The sequence below is a fragment of the Astatotilapia calliptera genome, chromosome 18, assembly GCF_964374335.1.
Source record: "Astatotilapia calliptera chromosome 18, fAstCal68.1, whole genome shotgun sequence".
NCBI lineage: Eukaryota > Metazoa > Chordata > Actinopteri > Cichliformes > Cichlidae > Astatotilapia > Astatotilapia calliptera.
The window spans coordinates 2,422,016-2,439,433 of NC_137439.1; the positions used below are offsets into that span (position 1 = coordinate 2,422,016).

General features: G+C 45.2%; 1 protein-coding gene and 1 long non-coding RNA gene across 2 annotated transcripts; one reads left to right on the plus strand and one right to left on the minus strand.

Annotated features, from left to right (window-relative positions):
• Positions 1 to 555: 555 nt before the first annotated feature.
• LOC113010306 (CYFIP-related Rac1 interactor B-like) lies at positions 556 to 12,841 on the plus strand. Its single transcript, XM_026149334.2, has 11 exons — positions 556 to 754; positions 8,006 to 8,079; positions 8,661 to 8,782; positions 10,143 to 10,248; positions 10,643 to 10,779; positions 10,875 to 10,952; positions 11,194 to 11,310; positions 11,832 to 11,911; positions 11,998 to 12,124; positions 12,303 to 12,373; positions 12,458 to 12,841. Exons 2-11 carry the CDS (start codon positions 8,007 to 8,009, stop codon positions 12,525 to 12,527), a joined length of 981 nt encoding a protein of 326 aa, XP_026005119.1. The 5' UTR covers positions 556 to 754; position 8,006; the 3' UTR covers positions 12,528 to 12,841.
• Positions 12,842 to 15,914: 3,073 nt separating this feature from the next.
• Positions 15,915 to 17,379, minus strand: LOC145421745 (uncharacterized). Its single transcript, XR_013903113.1, has 2 exons — positions 17,087 to 17,379; positions 15,915 to 16,573 (listed from the first exon to the last, which is right to left on the minus strand). It is a non-coding gene; the product is annotated as an uncharacterized LOC145421745 (long non-coding RNA).
• Positions 17,380 to 17,418: the final 39 nt, after the last annotated feature.

Consider the following 17,418-nt stretch of genomic DNA (forward strand, 5'->3'; position numbering starts at 1 on the left):
GATATTGTAAATGAGACTTCTTATTGAGACAAGATAAACCTTTATTAGTCCCACGCGTGGGAAGTGGACATTTCAAAGTTGAGAGCAGCAAAGATGAAGAAAAACAATAGAATAAAATAAGATAAAATAGAATAAAATAATAAAATACTGACCAAGAATTTACCAATCAGAGCACAGAGATTAAAACACATGATGCCATAAACGAGTCTGTAGTTACTGTGTGTTTTATAAGTTTTGTGGAGTGATGGATGCAGAGTGTTTCGTGTGCGCAGCAGAGACACAAACACGCGGCTGACTGACGGAAACGATGTTTTTATGATTTCTTCGGACAGCCTGGAGTTGTTATAACTCTGCTGTGACGTCTCCGTGACGATGGTTGTGATATAAAACCCGTGGAGCTACTTTCTGGTGATGCCTGGTGTTTGTGAGACTGCAGCAGTGCGCAGACTCGTGCCTCGAGGCTCTGCTTTTGTGTTTTAGTTGCACCGGAGCTCGGGTTGCCTCCGTCGGTCGACCGTGAGGTTGCAGCTGCAGTTGCTGCCGTCACGGCTCGCTGATTGGCTGCTCGCTCAGTTCCTCCTGAGGAAATCACTCCTTTTATAGTTAACGGAGTGCCGCGCGGTTGTTTTCCGGGTTCACACTCGCGCAGCATGTAGAGAAGGCGGACCGCCGGGAGACACCTGGACCACCGCGGACACACCGGAGCCCGGACGCACGGCATCGATCCGCAGCTATCGATCAGCTATCAGTGAAGGTGAGGAGGGCAGAGGGGGGCCGTGTTGTGGGGAGAGGGAGGGTGGTGGTGGATTTGCAGGGAGGAGGGGGGCGACCAGTGCTCTGGGTGGATCCTGGTCTCAGATCAGACATGTCAGGTCCTGCAATCTGCAGACTCCGAGAAAAACTCCGCAGGGTAAAAAGTTCCTCTTCCTGCAGCCGCAGCGCCTCTGTCCGCGGATCACGGCTCAAATGCGCCTCAGCGCCAATCTGGAGCTCCGTGGCGCTCCGGGCGAAGCGGCGTGTGTGTGCCGCGGGGAACGAGCCGCTCGGTTACGCGTTTTTACGCAGACAGAGCCGGAGCCGCTGGCACGCGCTGCTTCCGGTCAGCCCGACTGTCGGGCGGCGCGAGGAGCTCTGTGATCACAGTTTGACGCAGCAGACGAAGCTCCTGAAGCGGGCTCACAGCTCTGAGACTCCCTGAAAGAGGAGCAGAGTCTCCGCTGAAAGTGCGGAGGAGAAAGGAGAAGCGCGCACTGATGAGTGAAACTGTCAGCATCATCATGGCCGACTCCGTGTTTACTGCACAGCAGCTCCGTGTCAGCTGCACATCACTGTTTATGGATCCTGATGGAATCCAGTTAAACTCTTACTGTTTAAAGCTGTGTTTGAGCTTCATTTATCAAACACGGGCGTAAAACCTGACAACCATCAAACAGCAGACACGTTCAATCCACTGATCTTCACCAAAACACCAGCTGCAGATTATGAAACGATATAAACTCTCTTATCTGTGGAAAGTGTCCCAGCTGATGAGCTTCAACTTATGTTCTCCTAAATTTACTAACCTGCTAGTTTAACTCGCACCTCTAAAAGTGAGCTTAAGTCAGTTTTTCAGGCAGTGAGTTTATTTTATTAGAAAATGTCCTGAAATAAAGTTTAATAAACTGCTTTAAACTTAAAATATACAAACGTTTGAGGTTTACTTGTATTCAGTGTTTGAGTTTCTTCGTTAGCTGTAAAAACGAAAGTCATATTAACTGATTCTATATTAAGCAGATGTAACTTTCGACCCTTAAGTACTTAAGTAAATATAAGTAACTATGACTCAATGACGCTGACATTACTGATGTTTTAAGTAAAGCCAACTTCTCAGCGTTTGGTTTTAGGTGATGTGAAGTGCATTAGTTGATACCAGTGTCTAATATTTAGACATGATTTGTATGACTTGTCGTGCCTCTGCGGTCCAGCGGTTAACACCTTCACCTCACGGACTGATGTCCCGCTCGATCCTGGGAGGAGACACAAACTCGGCCTTTATTTAGTGTAAAGTCTTTAACTCAGAGCTCTTTAGCCGTTGTTCTCTACATTAAGTCGACGTAACTCACAGGTCGGCACATTTTGAAATAAAATGTGCCGACCTAGAGTAGTCTGAAGCCGAGCTCTTTTATTTTGGGATATCTTTTAACGTCACTTCAGTTCTGCACACTGAATAAACCAACTGGTGTAACTCGGCTGCTTTAAGCGGGTAAGATGATGTTTTCTGAGTCGTTTTAAATGAAGCCATCTCACAGTGAATGTTGGATCAAATCTCCAGCAGGGAGGAACATCTCACGCAGCAAACACAAACAACTACATTTTTAACCAGAACAATCTGGTTTATGTGCACATCAGCAGAGTTTGGAGGAAGTTCGAGCTGTTTCACTTAAGTATAATTAGAATCACCACCAAGCAAAAATAAGTTGGTGCACAGCGACGCTGAACTTTGAGACCTCAGATGCGTTTTATTGCAAATGCTTCGACATTTGAGTCGTCGTCATTTCGTTCTCTTCTGCCTGAATATTTCTGCTCTCCTGTGTTTCATGTCAGCTGAGAGTCACCGACAGGTGATCACAGCTCGGTGTGGCTGCTGCACGGACTGATGGTGGCAGAGCTTCGTGCTGGCAAACAGTAACTGACAGATAAATGCAGGCAGTGATATACTCGAGTACAGTGGTACTATCAGCACAGTGTAAATTAGTCGTGAAGCTTTCAGGAGAAAAACATTTTCTCAGTTTAACTCGTTGAATGTCAGGATTCAAGGGTTTGATGCTTTTCTCTGATGGTAAATGTGTAAAATCTGTAAAAGAGTGTTTTTGGTACCTCAGGCCAAACCAGAGCCTCAGACTGTCCTCACATCAGCACAAACAGCCTCTGTGCCTCCATCCTTGTATAACTCCTCCATCCTCTAACATCCAGCAGTCTTGCTGTTTGTGGTTCACATCCACATGCTCTGAAAAGGTTTCTCTCAGAGTTTGAGCTGTTTTGGCCCCGTGTTAGCTTTATTCACCTGCTCCAAACAGACTTGGAGCCTGAAACCTGTGCAGGATTACCAAAGTCTACATCAGGGTCAAGCTGCTAATTTTGTGAAACGTGTCAGTTTGGAACGTCTTAATGTCAAGTTTTGTTTTTGTTGACTGGTTCTTCTGTGCCACGTGCCGCAATTCCTCTAATGCCCACTGGAGGCTCCAGCAGTGAGACTCTCATGTTAAAACTTTTCCGCCTGATACCAAAACTTAGCTTCACCTCAGCTGACCCGAGTTCCTGAACTTCACTACTGGACTGTGTTTGTGTTGTGGGAGGCTTTAGTGAGATTATCTGACCACTAATGTAACTGCAGTGAGGTTAATGCACTGAGAGAATACCAAGTCTGAGCTTCGGTGTTGCTGAGTGTAGGATCTTAATCAGATTTGGTTGGATGCAACACTCAGAACGCCGCCCTCCATCTTTTATATACAGTACTTGCAGTAGGCACGCCCTGTCCAGCTTGTTTGGGCGGCGACTCGTCTGCGCTGGTGGTTGGTTGAAAGAAAGTGATGTTTCCCCCACATCACAGGCTCAGTTTCCTGCTCTGAGTCTGAAGTAAAGACCTGGCGGGGAAAATGAAGCGCACACTCATTTCTAACGAATCTGCTTCAAACTGTCGGGATGAACGGTTCCTCATAAAGAATTTTCTGCAAACCACATGTTCCTTAAAACAACATCACATTTCAGCGGGTTAGTTATTAATGGCGGGGAAGATTTGTTAATTTTAGCTCAGCTGCTTTAAACACCCACTTAGCTCCCAACTGACCAAACACCGAACACAAAACTCCGTTATTAGCACTTTAAAGAAGTAAAACAGGACGTCTGACTGGTTTTTATATTCAACTTAATCACTGATACCCGCCGCAGTTCATTCAGCATAAGAGGAACTTTAGTTTGACACCAAGCAGAGAGAAGCAGCTTCACACTCTGACATCTCATTTATTTCTGCACAGCACGACACATGATCGAGGATATCTTTACAGCTTGTGAATATTCTCAGAGATTAACAGAGCAGCAGACTCAGATTGAGGATAAATAAAGAAAAGACTTTTATAAATGTATCACGTGTATTATTCTGGTCTATCTGTCAGCAGATCAGTACATTTACCAGCTGGGACTCTGCAGAAAGACTTCAGTGAGAATGTGAGGTTTAGCACATCAGTGTAGGTGAGGTTTTTCTCCTGTGTCGGCTGCTTTGTGCTCCGTCACACTTGTAGATCAGGAGACGGCTTCAAAGGTGTTATAATAAGAGGTGATTGCAGAGAAAGTTTACAAGAATGTGCTGAAATGAACTTGAACTTTGCACACCAGTGTGTGAATGGGTGGATGACTGGATATGTAAAGCGCTTTGGGGTCCTTAGGGACTAGAAAAGCGCTATATAAATACAGGCCATTTACTACACGGGCAGGCTTTAAGCGACTGAAGCTGTGCCGCAGATAAAGAGGAAATCGCCAAGGATTAGAGGAGCAGTTCACGTAAATGCTCAGAGTTTCATGTGAGCGCTGTGGAAACTTCCTCTGCAGCTAAATGTGAGCTTGATGAAACATTAAGAGGTTTTCTGTCGTTGTCAGAAGAAGACGAACTCAGAATAGATGTTTTGGTTTGGGTATGTGTTATCGGTGCAGCTTGGACTTCTTATTTTCACCCAGTGTCTTTCTTACCTGACCCGAGCTGCTCGGTCTGCGTTACTTCCTCTGTTTTTAAATTTAGGCCAAACTTTCAGAGACTTCATCACTTCCTCTTTTGACTGTTTTCAACAAGCAGGCGCTGCTTCCAGTTCAGCTTGCAGCCCGCAAACGCAACGCAAGCAAACGTTTTCTTTCAGTTTGAATTGGTTTGCAGCTGAAACTTAAAGTCTGACAGAAAGCTTCAGTTTCCTCTGCAGCAGATTTCACACAAACGCACCGTTTCTCCAGTAAAACCCACTCTGTGTCACCCACTGTCCGTTTGTTGTGTTTCCTCTCAGGTAGAATTTAGGTTCCACTTCCACCTAATGGAGACATGCACTCACCAGACACTTTATTAGGAACAGCAGTGAAATCGTGCAGCAGCTCTGCAGATACTCAAACTAAAAACTCCAGCAGCCAGTGAGGCTGTCGCTCCTGGACAAGAACATCAGATGTCGTTCATCTGAACAGAGAACCAAAACCTGCAGCTTGTTTCACATGTGGTGTGACATCAGCAGCAGTAAATCTGAATGCTCAGCATGAATGCTGCCTGTCAGCTGGGCCTGTCAGACATGTGAGACGGTTAAAAACACTGAAATTACAGAAAATGTGTCCCAGAGTCTCTGACTGATGTATAGTGAACAAACAAAGTGACGTCCTTCTTTTTAAACAGCAGCAGTGGAGTAAAAACTGATTTCACTCCACGTTAGCTTGTGTCTCAGTGAGAGACTGTAAATAAAGGATGGATGTGGCCGGCGTTACACATTGTTGGTTGGAGTTCACATTTTGAAGCCTTAGCGGTGATGTTTTGTCTGCTGCTGTGGTTTTAATGAAGCCCCGAGTATCCATATTTGGACGAGAGGGTCAAGCTAAGGTGAACTAGCTTGGTTAGCAGGCTGCATCCATAGACTGCACGTGTGCATCGCACAGATACCTGCTGATTACTGTTAATGTCATGGACTCTGAAATCAGTCAATCACAGTGGGCATGGGCATCTTTTATATACAGTTTATAGCTGACCTTGTGTCTCTTTAAGTCAGGGGTGTCGAACTCCAGGCCTCGAGGGCCGGTGTCCTGCAGGGTTTAGAGCTCATCCTGGGTCAACACACCTGAATCAAATGATTAGTTCATTACCAGGCCTCTGGAGAACTTCAAGACATGTTGAGGAGGCATTTAAATCAGCTGTGTTGGATCAAGGCCACATCTAAAACCTGCAGGACACCGGCCCTCGAGGCCTGGAGTTCGACACCTGTGCTTTAAGTAATCCAGACTGGCTCCGTGATGTTGAGGTCTTTATCCTGTCTTCCTTCTCTCAGCCCAACCCAGGAGTGGGCAACTCCAGGCCTCGAGGGCCGGTGTCCCTGCAGGTTTTAGATGTCCTTGATCCAACACAGCTGATTTAAATGGCTAAATTAGCTCCTCACCATGTCCTGAAGTTCTCCAGAGGCCTGGTAACGAACTAATCATGTGATTCAGGTGTGTTGACCCAAGGTGAGATCTAAAACCTGCAGGACACCGGCCCTGCCCCAACTGGTCACAGCAGATGGCCCCGCCCCTCCCTGAGCCTGGTTCTGCCGGAGGTTTCTTCCTGTTAAAAGGGAGTTTTTCCTTCCCACTGTCGCCAAAGTGCTGCTCATAGGGGGTCATATGATTGTTGGGCTTTTCTCTGTAGTTATTAGTGTAGGGTCTAGCTTACAGTATAAAGCTCCTCTCCTTGATGCGACTGTTGTTGTGATTTGGTATTTGTATAAATAAAACTGAACTGAACTGAGGTCGGGCCATGTGTTCTTCTTCTTCTGGATAAAGATCGTTGTTCCGGACTCAGACTTCAGTCCTGGTGGACTCAAACATCCAGAGTGATCTTTTGCTGAATGTTTGCATCGATGCTAATCTTCATAGCTGCTCCTTTTAGCACAGACCTGTTAGCATCCACCAGGTATAGGTTTATGGCTACGTTCACATTCACCCCTCCATACTACCAAGTGGGAATCTGACATCAGAGGCCAAAGTGTCTGTTTGACTCTTCATCTGAAGAATAACCAGCTCTATTTTCTTGGTTTAGGGTTAGCATGTGGCTAAAATTCTAGCTAACCCCAACCTGAAGTGGTTCACCAGTTTCCTGGTTTAATTGCATTTCTTTATTTAACCGTCTTTTTGTTCGGCCATGTTTTCCTCTGTGACTCGTCTCTGTCTGCTGAACATCAGTGTTTAATGTGTGAGGCTGAATTTTCACTGTGAAATCAGTGTTTTCACCTCTGTTACAGTGAGTGTGCGCACAGTGAGTGGTTTCGATTGTGCGAACACATCGTGTCTTTATTCTGACCGTGAAACGCGCGTATCCTGTTCTGTCTTCTTATTCAGTGCTGCATGTAAAGGCTGCGGCTGTAGCAGCATCCAGCTGATAGCTCTGATAACAGGTGAAGATGCACCCACTGCTCTCTGCCGGTGTTTCTTACAAGCAATTAAAAGTCTCACTACATCTAAGAGACGTGAAGAAATCCTGATCTCACACTGTTAAATCTGTGCTCACATTCTGTGTTTGGTGTTGATCTGGTGACTCAGGCAGCTCTGATCCATTTAAAGGGTCAGTTCTCAGACGCTGGGAGGATTTCTGTTTATGTTTCCAGGTAAAGCCGCTGAACAGTGCTTAAGTTTTCTACTTACCCCACACTGGAGGTTTCATAAGCTCTGACAGATATTGTGGAACACCCCATAAATTACAAAACTGTGAAATAAAGCCAAGCTGGTAGGGACACGCTGCACCAGAACTCCAGCAGTTTCATAATGGAAGCTCTGATTCATCCCAGATTGGGTGTGACAGAGTTCGGAGGGCTCCTCTCCGAGTCTGAGAGACAGAACGTGAAACTCTCGACGCACTGAGGAAACGCAGGCCTGCAAACACAGAAAAACCACAGGTGGAAATGTGAAACATGAACCAATATCCTGGCTTGGATCAGGTATCGTCAGTGTTTCACGTTAAAGGGTGTAGGACTCTTAAACTTACTTTTGAAGCACAGCATCCAGTAGCTTTGACCTCTTCTTCTTCCTTTGCCACCAAATGGAAAATGAAGCTAAAGATCTTACCAGCATGTTACAGACTGAGCTGTGTGCTGGTTTGAAAAGAATCTCAGTGATGCATCGATACCTGTGTCGTTGTGTTTGAATACTTCAGTGTGTCGGTTTGAATGTTTCATCATGCTGCAGCACGGCTGCATCTCTGTGAATCGCACGTGTGCAGCTCCGAATCTGTTCGCTGACGCCGTGATTGTTTTTACAGCATGGGGAACCTGATCAAGGTATTAACCAGAGACATCGACAACAACGGTGGAAACTTCTTCCTGGACTTTGAGAGTGAGACACACACACACACACACACACACACACACACACACACACACACACACACTCTCACACACACACACACACACACACAGACCTGTGTTCACGTCAGGCTGTTCAGACCTTTTCTTTAAGCTCACCTTTCACTTAGTAAACAGTAAATACAGAAAGTCTTTGTCAACATGAAGCTTTCGAGTTTCTTTATGTCACCGGGTGGGTGGGTGTGGGTGTGGGGGGGCTTCAGTGAAAGGATTCAGACTGTGTAGAAAAGCTCAGTGATTTGTGTGACTGTGTTTCAGAATCAAAGCTCGTTGTTGCTGATGCAGCGTTTCACTGCCCCGTCTGGGTTTGTGGTCACCAACATTAACAACGTGCTGCTTTTTGTTTTCAGGCCAAAGTTCAACAAAAATGTTCCTATTACATGTTTTTACACATAAAAATCTTATTAACGAGTTCTTGTTAACGGGTTGGGTTAGTAAACGGGTTAAACGCCACAGTCTGACGCACATGTGCAGATCTGTGACGTCAGGAAACATTCAAATAAGCTGTCCACCTGAGACAGTTCGACCTTTGACCCTGATCTTGTGTTTCAGACGCTCAGCCCTCACAGTCGGAGACGGACGTGTGGGAGAAGGTGAACCAGGTACTGACGGAGGCTCAGGTCATCCTGGAGGACCTGCAGTCGTACAAAGGGGCAGGAGAGGAGATACGACAGGTGAGACTGAGCACACAGACGAAGACATGCGTGTGCGCGGGCCGTTATGATTAAAGCGCCGTGCGTGAGAGTGATGTCACAGGAAACGGCGTCAGTGTTCTTCCTGTTATCGTGCAGGAAAAAAGATTTCTCACTTCCAGCAGTGAGAAGAAACGTGATGCAAAAGCATATCAGGTGAAAGAGCGAGAGCTCGGAGCACACAGGCATCAAAACCTCTTTTTAGATTTGGTGTGATTTCCACTTCCTGTGGATATCGCCGTGATCTCACATGCATCCAAAATAATCTGCGTGCAGACTCCATGAAGCGTTTACGGCTTCGCCGCTGGCCTGTACGGGTCGCTCTTCGAGCGCTCCGGTTCCTCACGCCACCATGGACACGCCAGCTTTTTGTTTCTCGTCACCGAAGCTTCAACAGAGGAGGAAAAACAAACTCGGGCTGCAGTCTGGGTTTGAGATTTTTATCAGATCCAGTCTTCCATGAACAAAGTTCCAAAATAAAAGTTGCTGACGTCGGGACGTAAACGCACCCTCTGCTGGAGCTCTTTAACTTTCCAGCAGGAAAAAGATCGTGAACAGTCTTAGTTTGGTATTTTCATCCTTGATAGTCGACTGTTTACAGGGTGGATGCAGTGACGAGTCACAGAGGTCGATAAATGCAGATCTGTGTAAAGATGTTTCAGTGTGAGGAGGATCAATAAAAGCAAACTTTGATGATGGCAGACACAGATCTGCCCGAGAATCTGTGATATTTGAATTATGAGAATACAAGTTATAAATATGATGATTATGAGGAAGATGAGGTCTCTACTCTGAGTTCGACTTTCCTCTGATAAAGCAGATTGATCTGTACAGGTCACATGATGAAAGCGACCACAAACATCAACGTAATTTGATCAGATTCAGGAAACAGTCATAAACAAAGCAATGAGAAGACGCCGCTTCAGGAGGTTCAGTTTTTATTGTTTACATCTTTGTAAAACTGTCTGTAGTATGAGAGTGAAAGTTTAAAAAGTAAAAGGAATGAAAACCACACAAAGGAAGCCGCGGAGTAATTTCAGGTAATGATTAAGAAAAATGTTTCTGCGTTCATGAGCCAGACTGTGCTGTCAGCGATCCGAGAGAAAACAGGAACAAATGTTTCAGTGCGAGCGTGCTTTTCACTCGCTGAGCCGTAAATGTAAACGCCGTCAGCAGGAAGTGGCGAGAGCCGTCCACCAGAGGGCGATCACTGCAGCAAACAGCCGCTCCCTGTCAAACAGTGACACAGGAAGCAGCTGATTGGGTCACAGCCAACGTGAAAAAGCAGAGAAACGTGCAGGAAAGAATAATAACAACAGTGTGTGTGTGTGTGTGTGTACAGGCGATCCAGAATCCCAGTGTGGAGGGCGTGCAGGAGAAGGCCTGGTCTGCTGTCGTTCCTCTGGTTATAAAACTCAAAACCTTCTATGAGTTCTCCCAGAAGCTCGGTAAGAACCACAGACGGCTGCTTCAGCTTCAGCACGTTTGAATATTAGAAACAAAACAAACATAAATAAATAACAATGTTCAAAAGGAGCAGGAAGAAGCATAACCTTCTTTAATAACCTTTTTCTGTTTGTGCTGCTCCTCTGTATGTATTTGGTTTCATAACCACACACACACACACACACACACACACACTCACGCACACACACACACACGCACTCACGCACACACACACACACACACACACACACACACGCACACACGCACACACTCACGCACACACACACACACGCACTCACGCACACACACAGATGCAGAAACGTTTCAGGGATGTTAGCAGCTAACGTTCACACTGTTCGGCCTGATCAAAGAGGTGCTTTCTACCGCGTCCCACAGAGACCAGCCTGCAGTGTCTCCTGGACGTCCTCACCAGCTCCAGCTCCACTCCCACTCAGCACCTGGAGCAGAAGCAGGCTCTGGCCCGGCAGTTCGCCCACATCCTGCACTTCACGCTACGCTTCGACGAGCTCAAGGTCCGCTCCCCCTCCTCCTCCTCTGCTCTTCGTCTCTGTTATTCACTGCTCATCCTCCTCTTCATGTTCTTCATCTCCTTTTCTGATTGCTCCAGATGACCAACCCCGCCATCCAGAATGACTTCAGCTACTACCGTCGCACCATCAGCCGCATGCGAATCAACAACCTGTCTGTAAGCAAACATCTCCAAAATGCATCTGAAAATCTAAAATATGTCGCAATGATTGAACGAGAATAAAAAACCACATGAATGCTGTAAAATGACGGCCTGTATATAAAAGATGGCTGCAGCCCAGGCTGTAAATGTCTCAGAGAACAGAAGCTTCACCTCACAGGTCTCTGCAAACTTACAAATCTCACGTCTACATTGATTTAAATTCACTTTATAAACTTACAAACTGCCACTTTTTCAGTCTGAAGCAGGCAGTGAAGTCAACAACGAGCTTGCCAATCGGATGTCTCTGTTTTACGCCAGCGCCACGCCGATGCTGAAGACGCTAAGCGACGCCACGTCGAAGTTTGTCTCAGATGTAAGTTCCTGCACACTTTCACTTCTGATTCAGGGTTTCTATGTCTTCACTGCTGGAGGTTTTTTACATCCTTCAGTACCGCCCTGAAATGTTACCTGAGGGAACTTTTCTCTACTTCCTGTCTGAGTCTCCTGTTCCTGGATGCTCACATTACACATGATCTCAGTCTCTAATAACGAGGTCTGTGTACGAGCTGCAAACTGCTCCCAACACAGTTCATCTGCATGATGTCATATGGTGAGAGTGCATACTGAGGCCTCCACCCACCTACAACAGTTCAAACAGCCGGCCAATCAGGTGAAAGCTGGCTTAAAGGCTGAGGAGCTAAAACAGAAGAATAAAGCTGCAGAGGCTCAGTATGAGATTCAGTCTGTGTACTTCAGGACTATTTTATTTGCAGTTTTTTTAATACACAGAACTGTATGCTGGTTTTTGTTTTTATAACCCACCAGCAGAGGGCAGCCTCAGCACCGACTGTGAAAACACAGTTTGATAAACTGATTCTGATTTTTGTTGCTCAGCATCCGGAGGTGCCGATCGAAAACACGACAGACTGCCTGAGCACGATGGCCAGCGTGTGTAAAGTGATGCTGGACACACCGTAAGTCCTGACGTGTCCCTGAACACACCACGATCACCGTTTCTCTGTCATGAAGCAGATTCATGACTGTGTGTGTTTGTGCGCAGGGAGTATCGCAGTCGCTTTGCGAGCGAGGAGACCGTGTTATTCTGCCTCCGCGTGATGGTCGGCGTCATCATCCTGTACGACCACGTTCACCCAGCTGGAGCCTTCGTTAAGACCTCCAATATAGATGTAAGTTAGCACACATAACTTTTTTAAATTTTACAAATAACCCTGCACACTTCTGCAATGATCTCCTCACAGTTTAAGAAAATCACCCCCGTTGTCATTTCCCACGAATCTGCTGAGCATGAAACCTCAGCCTGTGTCTGCAGGGATCAATCAACGTTTGGTTTTTGGTGCTTTTCAGATGAAAGGGTGCATCCGAGTGCTGAAGGAGCAGCCGCCCAGCAGCGTGGAGGGTTTACTGAACGCTCTCAGGTGTGTACTCGCCGCACAAACACATCGAAACCACCAGCACAGCCAAACAGGCTTTAAACGAGCTCCACCCTTTCACCCCTGCAGGTACACGACCAAACATCTGAACGATGAGACTACCTCCAAGCAGATCAAAAACATGCTGCAGCAAAATTAACCCGACATGAAACTGGAAGGCTGCAGGGAGGTCACAGTGTTTGGTCCGAATTTCAAAAGAACTACTGAACAAACCTTTATCTAATATTTCTGTGATTATTGTTTTAAACTGTCATTTTGAAAAAAAAGCTGTTTTTGTTGTTAAGAATTTTTTTTAAAAAAAGGGAAAAAAGGACATAAACCAAGAACAATTGGTTAAATATGAACTCGACTCGCATTCACGTCATGTGTGGTTTACAGGCCACCTGGTGGGCATTAGCAGTAGTACAGCTGACTTAATGTCTTAAATCTCTTTTGCTGGTTATTGCAAATTTACAGAAAGTCACACATGCAGAAAACATATCGGCGCCCTCTGGTGGAGGTGTTTGTTCCAGCCTAAAAGCATCCTGATGATGATGTCGCATCCACACCTCTGTCATTAGCAAAGTTTACAAAGAAGCTAGGAAAGTAAGAAAAGCCAGTGAACAGAGTGTCACTCTGGCCTTTTAGACTTCACGTTGTAAATGCAGGAAACAGAAGTAAACAGGAAAGTTCACCAGTGGCGATGATGATGATGATGGACAGCCATCTGGGTAAAATTTCAGACGCATGGAAAACCTGGAGGTCTGCCTGCAGCTGATTGGGTCTCATTCATAAAACAGAAACAATCAAAAGTGAGGTCGCAGCAGTTTGATGTCAGAGGGCTTAAAAAAGTCGACCACACGACTAAAATCTCCAAGCCTGCGGAGCGAGCGCTCAGCAGGTCGTCTGTAACGCTCAGTGACGTGAATGCGAGTCGGTCGCCTTCAAAGCAGCACAGATCAGTCAGCGTCCATCTGTTTAAGTGTTTTGGTGGTTCAATCACCACTTTGGCCTCTTTTCCATCACAATTTTTTTTAAGAACCCAAGACAGCTTTTATCTGATCGAACTCCTCGGCTGTCGTTCCTCAAAGAAAAAAAAACCCTCTGTGGTTATTTTGAGGATCTATTTTCTCCACCAGTCCTCTCACACCAGCGGAACAAGATCCAAACATTATGGAAACCATCTGAAACTCCTGGAGAGGCAGATTTTATTGTCCTCTTCTGAGAATGTTTTTCCCCCTCACATTTATAAAATGAGCATTAGTATGTTTTTAGGGTCTTGAACCGCTGCTGCTGTTGTTTCCAAAATCTTTATCAAACCAAACCAACAGGCAGGAAAACCAACCCGTCACCACGGCTGTGTGTGGAGTCCTGCTCTGCACAACTCACACTTTTATTTCTTAACTTTAATGAAATGTAGTTTGTTGATGTCTGCAGTGAGGTGAGGTCAGCGGTGCAAAACGTCACAGCCAAAACTGGTTTAGCCATCTCAAACATTACAGAAGAGTTTCATCGAGCTGAGATGTTTCAGCCTGATGGTAAATCTGAGGCCTTTTCGGTGTTCTCGTTTTCTTGTTTTATGACTGTGCTGAGTTGTTCTAATTATTTGATGGTACGTTGAAGTTTCTTTGGTGGAAAAGCTTTAATTCCTCATTTGGTCCCCTGGTTTAACCAAACACACCGTTTCAAATAGTTCTCTGTGGTTTCATGTATGTTCTTTACACTCAGCTCAATTTATCTTTCATTTGTTAAGCTTAGACTGAAACATTGTTGAGGTTTGAAATCCTCTAACACAAAACTGTCGGGGGGAGGGGAGGGGCTGAGAGCGGGTATCGGCCAACCAAAGAACCACTGTGATGATGATGATGAGGAGGATGAGGTACGAGGGAAACCGAGGAGGACTTTACTTTGGGCCGGCTGACTGGAAACTTTGAGCTTCTTGTTTTGCTTTGTATGTTAGCGCTGCCGTTTCAGGGACTGTATGGCATTAAGTGTTTGAAATGATGTCTGTGTTGGCAAAATAAACTTTTTACATTTTTAAGAATGATGCGTCTGTCTCTCACGTCATCATCAAGTCCTGAGTGGGAGCGTCCACACAGCAGTTAACTAATCAAAGGTTTCAGCGTCACTCATCAGACCACAGGGGGGCGCACTAAGCAGCAGGTTTGACCTTTGTGTTCGCTGGATGACGACGTCCTTCTAAAGTCGGGACCAATGACTGTATAAAAGATGGACGACGCGACACCGCCTCCTCCCATTGTGCAAAAATGAAGCCAAAAGCTCGTGTCCAAATTCATGGGCTGCGTCCTCCTGAGGACGCATTTGTAGACAGATTACGTCACAGCGACGTGCCGAAGGCTGCATTCCTCCGAATGCAGCCGACAAATGCGTCCTCCTTTTCCCCAAATTTGAAGGATGGGTCGGGTGTGTCCTTCGTGGCCCACCATATCCCAGAATTCATAGCGCAGCCCAGCCAAACTCCAGTTTCCAACAATGGCGGCCTCTACTAAGTTTTAAAATTACTCATACTAATCTTTCTGGGTAACAAAATAAACTTTTAACATATTTTCAGGCGAGAACGTGGGCGTGTAAACTTGAAATATCTGCTCGGTTTATCAAGATTTCGCATATTTGCATAAGTGCTTCGACGTTTTCGGAGACGTCTGCTACCCACCAGCTCGATAGCAAGCCGAGAGCTCGAGAACGGCACAACTCCCGGCACATCATTTTCAGATCACCGTGGACTTTCGCTACTCAGGTTAAACGTAATATATAAGTCACTTAGACAACCTAAAAATGTTATTGTTGGGCTTTTTTCAGTGTTTTATTTATTCGTGAGTAAACCGGTTTGGCTGAGATTAAAGTTATTAGAGTAAATTAGATAAAATAAAACTTTATTAATCCCCCGGGTAGGTTCCTCCTTGGTTTTTACTAGGGATGGGTATCGTTTAGGTTTTATCCGATACCAGTACCAAACCGGTACTTTTGAAACGGTGCCGGTGCTTAAACGGTGCTCAAACCGGTGCTTAAAGAATGGAGAACACAAAATTGGTCCAAAAACCTCTCATGTTCAGCTGGTTTTTTTGTAAAAAGATAACAATGTTAGCCTTTTCTGCAGCTATGGGGCATATATGGCATCACTCTTGGCTGGAAGCAGTGCTTAAACAATGGAAAAAAAACCACACACTTTATCCAAAAACCTCTGTTTATGGATAAAGTGTGTGTTAAACATGAGAGCTCTCATGTTCAGCTGTTTCCCTCTTCTTCTTTGGTCATTTTAGCCTTTTTGGGCAGGGTGAAGGGAGTATCTGCCATCAAACAAGAAGACAGCTGCATGTAACTACCACGGTGTTTGCTAGTTCACCTTACATGCATTAATGTAATAACGTGGTTAGCCTACTCAGCGTAAATTACACACGAACAACATTAAGCTACTCACGCAGAGAAGAACGGCTGCTGCTGATCTTCACCAGCAGCTCCCTCACAGGGAAATCTTCAGCACTCCTCCGTAGGCCCGCCCCACGAGATGGATAAACCCAGCATTTCATTCAATTCAATTCAATTTTATTCATATAGCGCCAAATCACAACATAAGTCGCCTCAAGGCGCTTCATAGATACATGATTCATAGATTCATGAACACTGTGATGGGGACCTTTGGTTTGTGTAATGTTATAAATACTCAGATACTCCCCAGAGGCTCCGGACTTTTACATAAAGATATTATATTCAGTCCTGTAGAAAGTTATATATTTAAAAACACATGATCCTCTCTGAATCACTTTATGGTAAATAACACTATCTGCAAAACACTGAAAGAATTCCAGATCACAAGTTTGTAGTTCAACATACAAGTGACGACCTTTGACCTTCATCAGGTTTTATTTAATTGTGTCAGAGAAACTCAAACGTGCTCTTCATGCAGCTGAGTACATGAAGTGTTTAAAACAGAAGCTGTGCAGGTCTGAGATCAGCAGCTCTCTGAAACACCAAACTGAGGTCCTGTTAATGCTGATATACAGTGACACAGTTACAGGGGTGATTAATCCTTTTGTTTTTTTGTCTTTAACTTTATCAATAAAACAGTGTGGTACTTTAACCTTTGCACTGTTTCCATCAGTTCATTTTGCAGTTAACACGTGAACATGTTGGATGATCTGTCTGCTGTCACTGGGTGGTGCTGAGGTCTGAATCTGAGGGCAGCTCCTGTAATCACAAAGACAACAGAACCATCCAACTTAGATATAAATTTTATCCCTCAAAATTGAAATAAAGCTGATTCTTCTGTCCTCACACACTCAGGATCTGAAGCTCTTCTCTTACATTTTTTCAGTATTACAGTACACTACAGTACTTTAATCCATAGTTCCTGAGTAATGAGGAGCTACTGAAGTACAAGCTTTTAAAAAATTGTTACTGTCTTTACAGATGTGGCAAGAGACTGAAAACATGCTGTTGTTTGCACATATTTAATATTCAGCTCTGCACAGGAGCTGTAGCAGGATGCAGCCTGTTGCTTTTACAGTATAATACTTGTAATAAAAGTATAGTAATGATAATTAGTGACTGAGCAGCTTGATTTCTTTAGTCAGGGTAAATTCATTCACCTGCACAGATTAGCTAAACGAACCCTGACAGCCGAGTGCTCATCTTAGCTAGGTCTCAGGACCGAGCTAAGGACAGTAGTTACGCATTAGCTTACAAACACGTTTAACTTACCGAAAAGGTGCAGCAGGGCCTCGGGTCCTTCTGTCCAGTTTACTGAAGAACACCTCAGGCTGTCAGGTTAAAACACTGGGTCGTGTTTTCGTAGCGTAAACTCTGGCCCTCCTCGCAGAGCCTACGCTCTATCTGCTATTCGCGAACAGAGATACGCAAGTTTCTCCGTGACTGCAGCTGTCAGTCAAAGCTGTTATGATGATGTTTCACCCCAATTTAACACAATGGCGGTAGGAATTAGAATCAAACTCATGGGAGAGGAGACCCCTCGGACATCAATCAGCGTGATGAGAACTATTGAAAACAAAAGAAAGAATCTTTGGAAAAAAAAT

What these genes read in the sequence shown, in the direction of transcription:
- LOC113010306 (XM_026149334.2), top strand. Translation starts at nt 8,007, where the DNA reads ATGGGGAACCTGATCAAGGTATTAACCAGAGACATCGACAACAACGGT. An exon ending in CAGGAGAGGAGATACGACAG is followed by an intron (nt 8,783 to 10,142) that starts GTGAGACTGAGC and finishes GTGTGTGTACAG; the next exon opens with GCGATCCAGAATCCCAGTGT. An exon ending in TGCGAATCAACAACCTGTCT is followed by an intron (nt 10,953 to 11,193) that starts GTAAGCAAACAT and finishes CCACTTTTTCAG; the next exon opens with TCTGAAGCAGGCAGTGAAGT.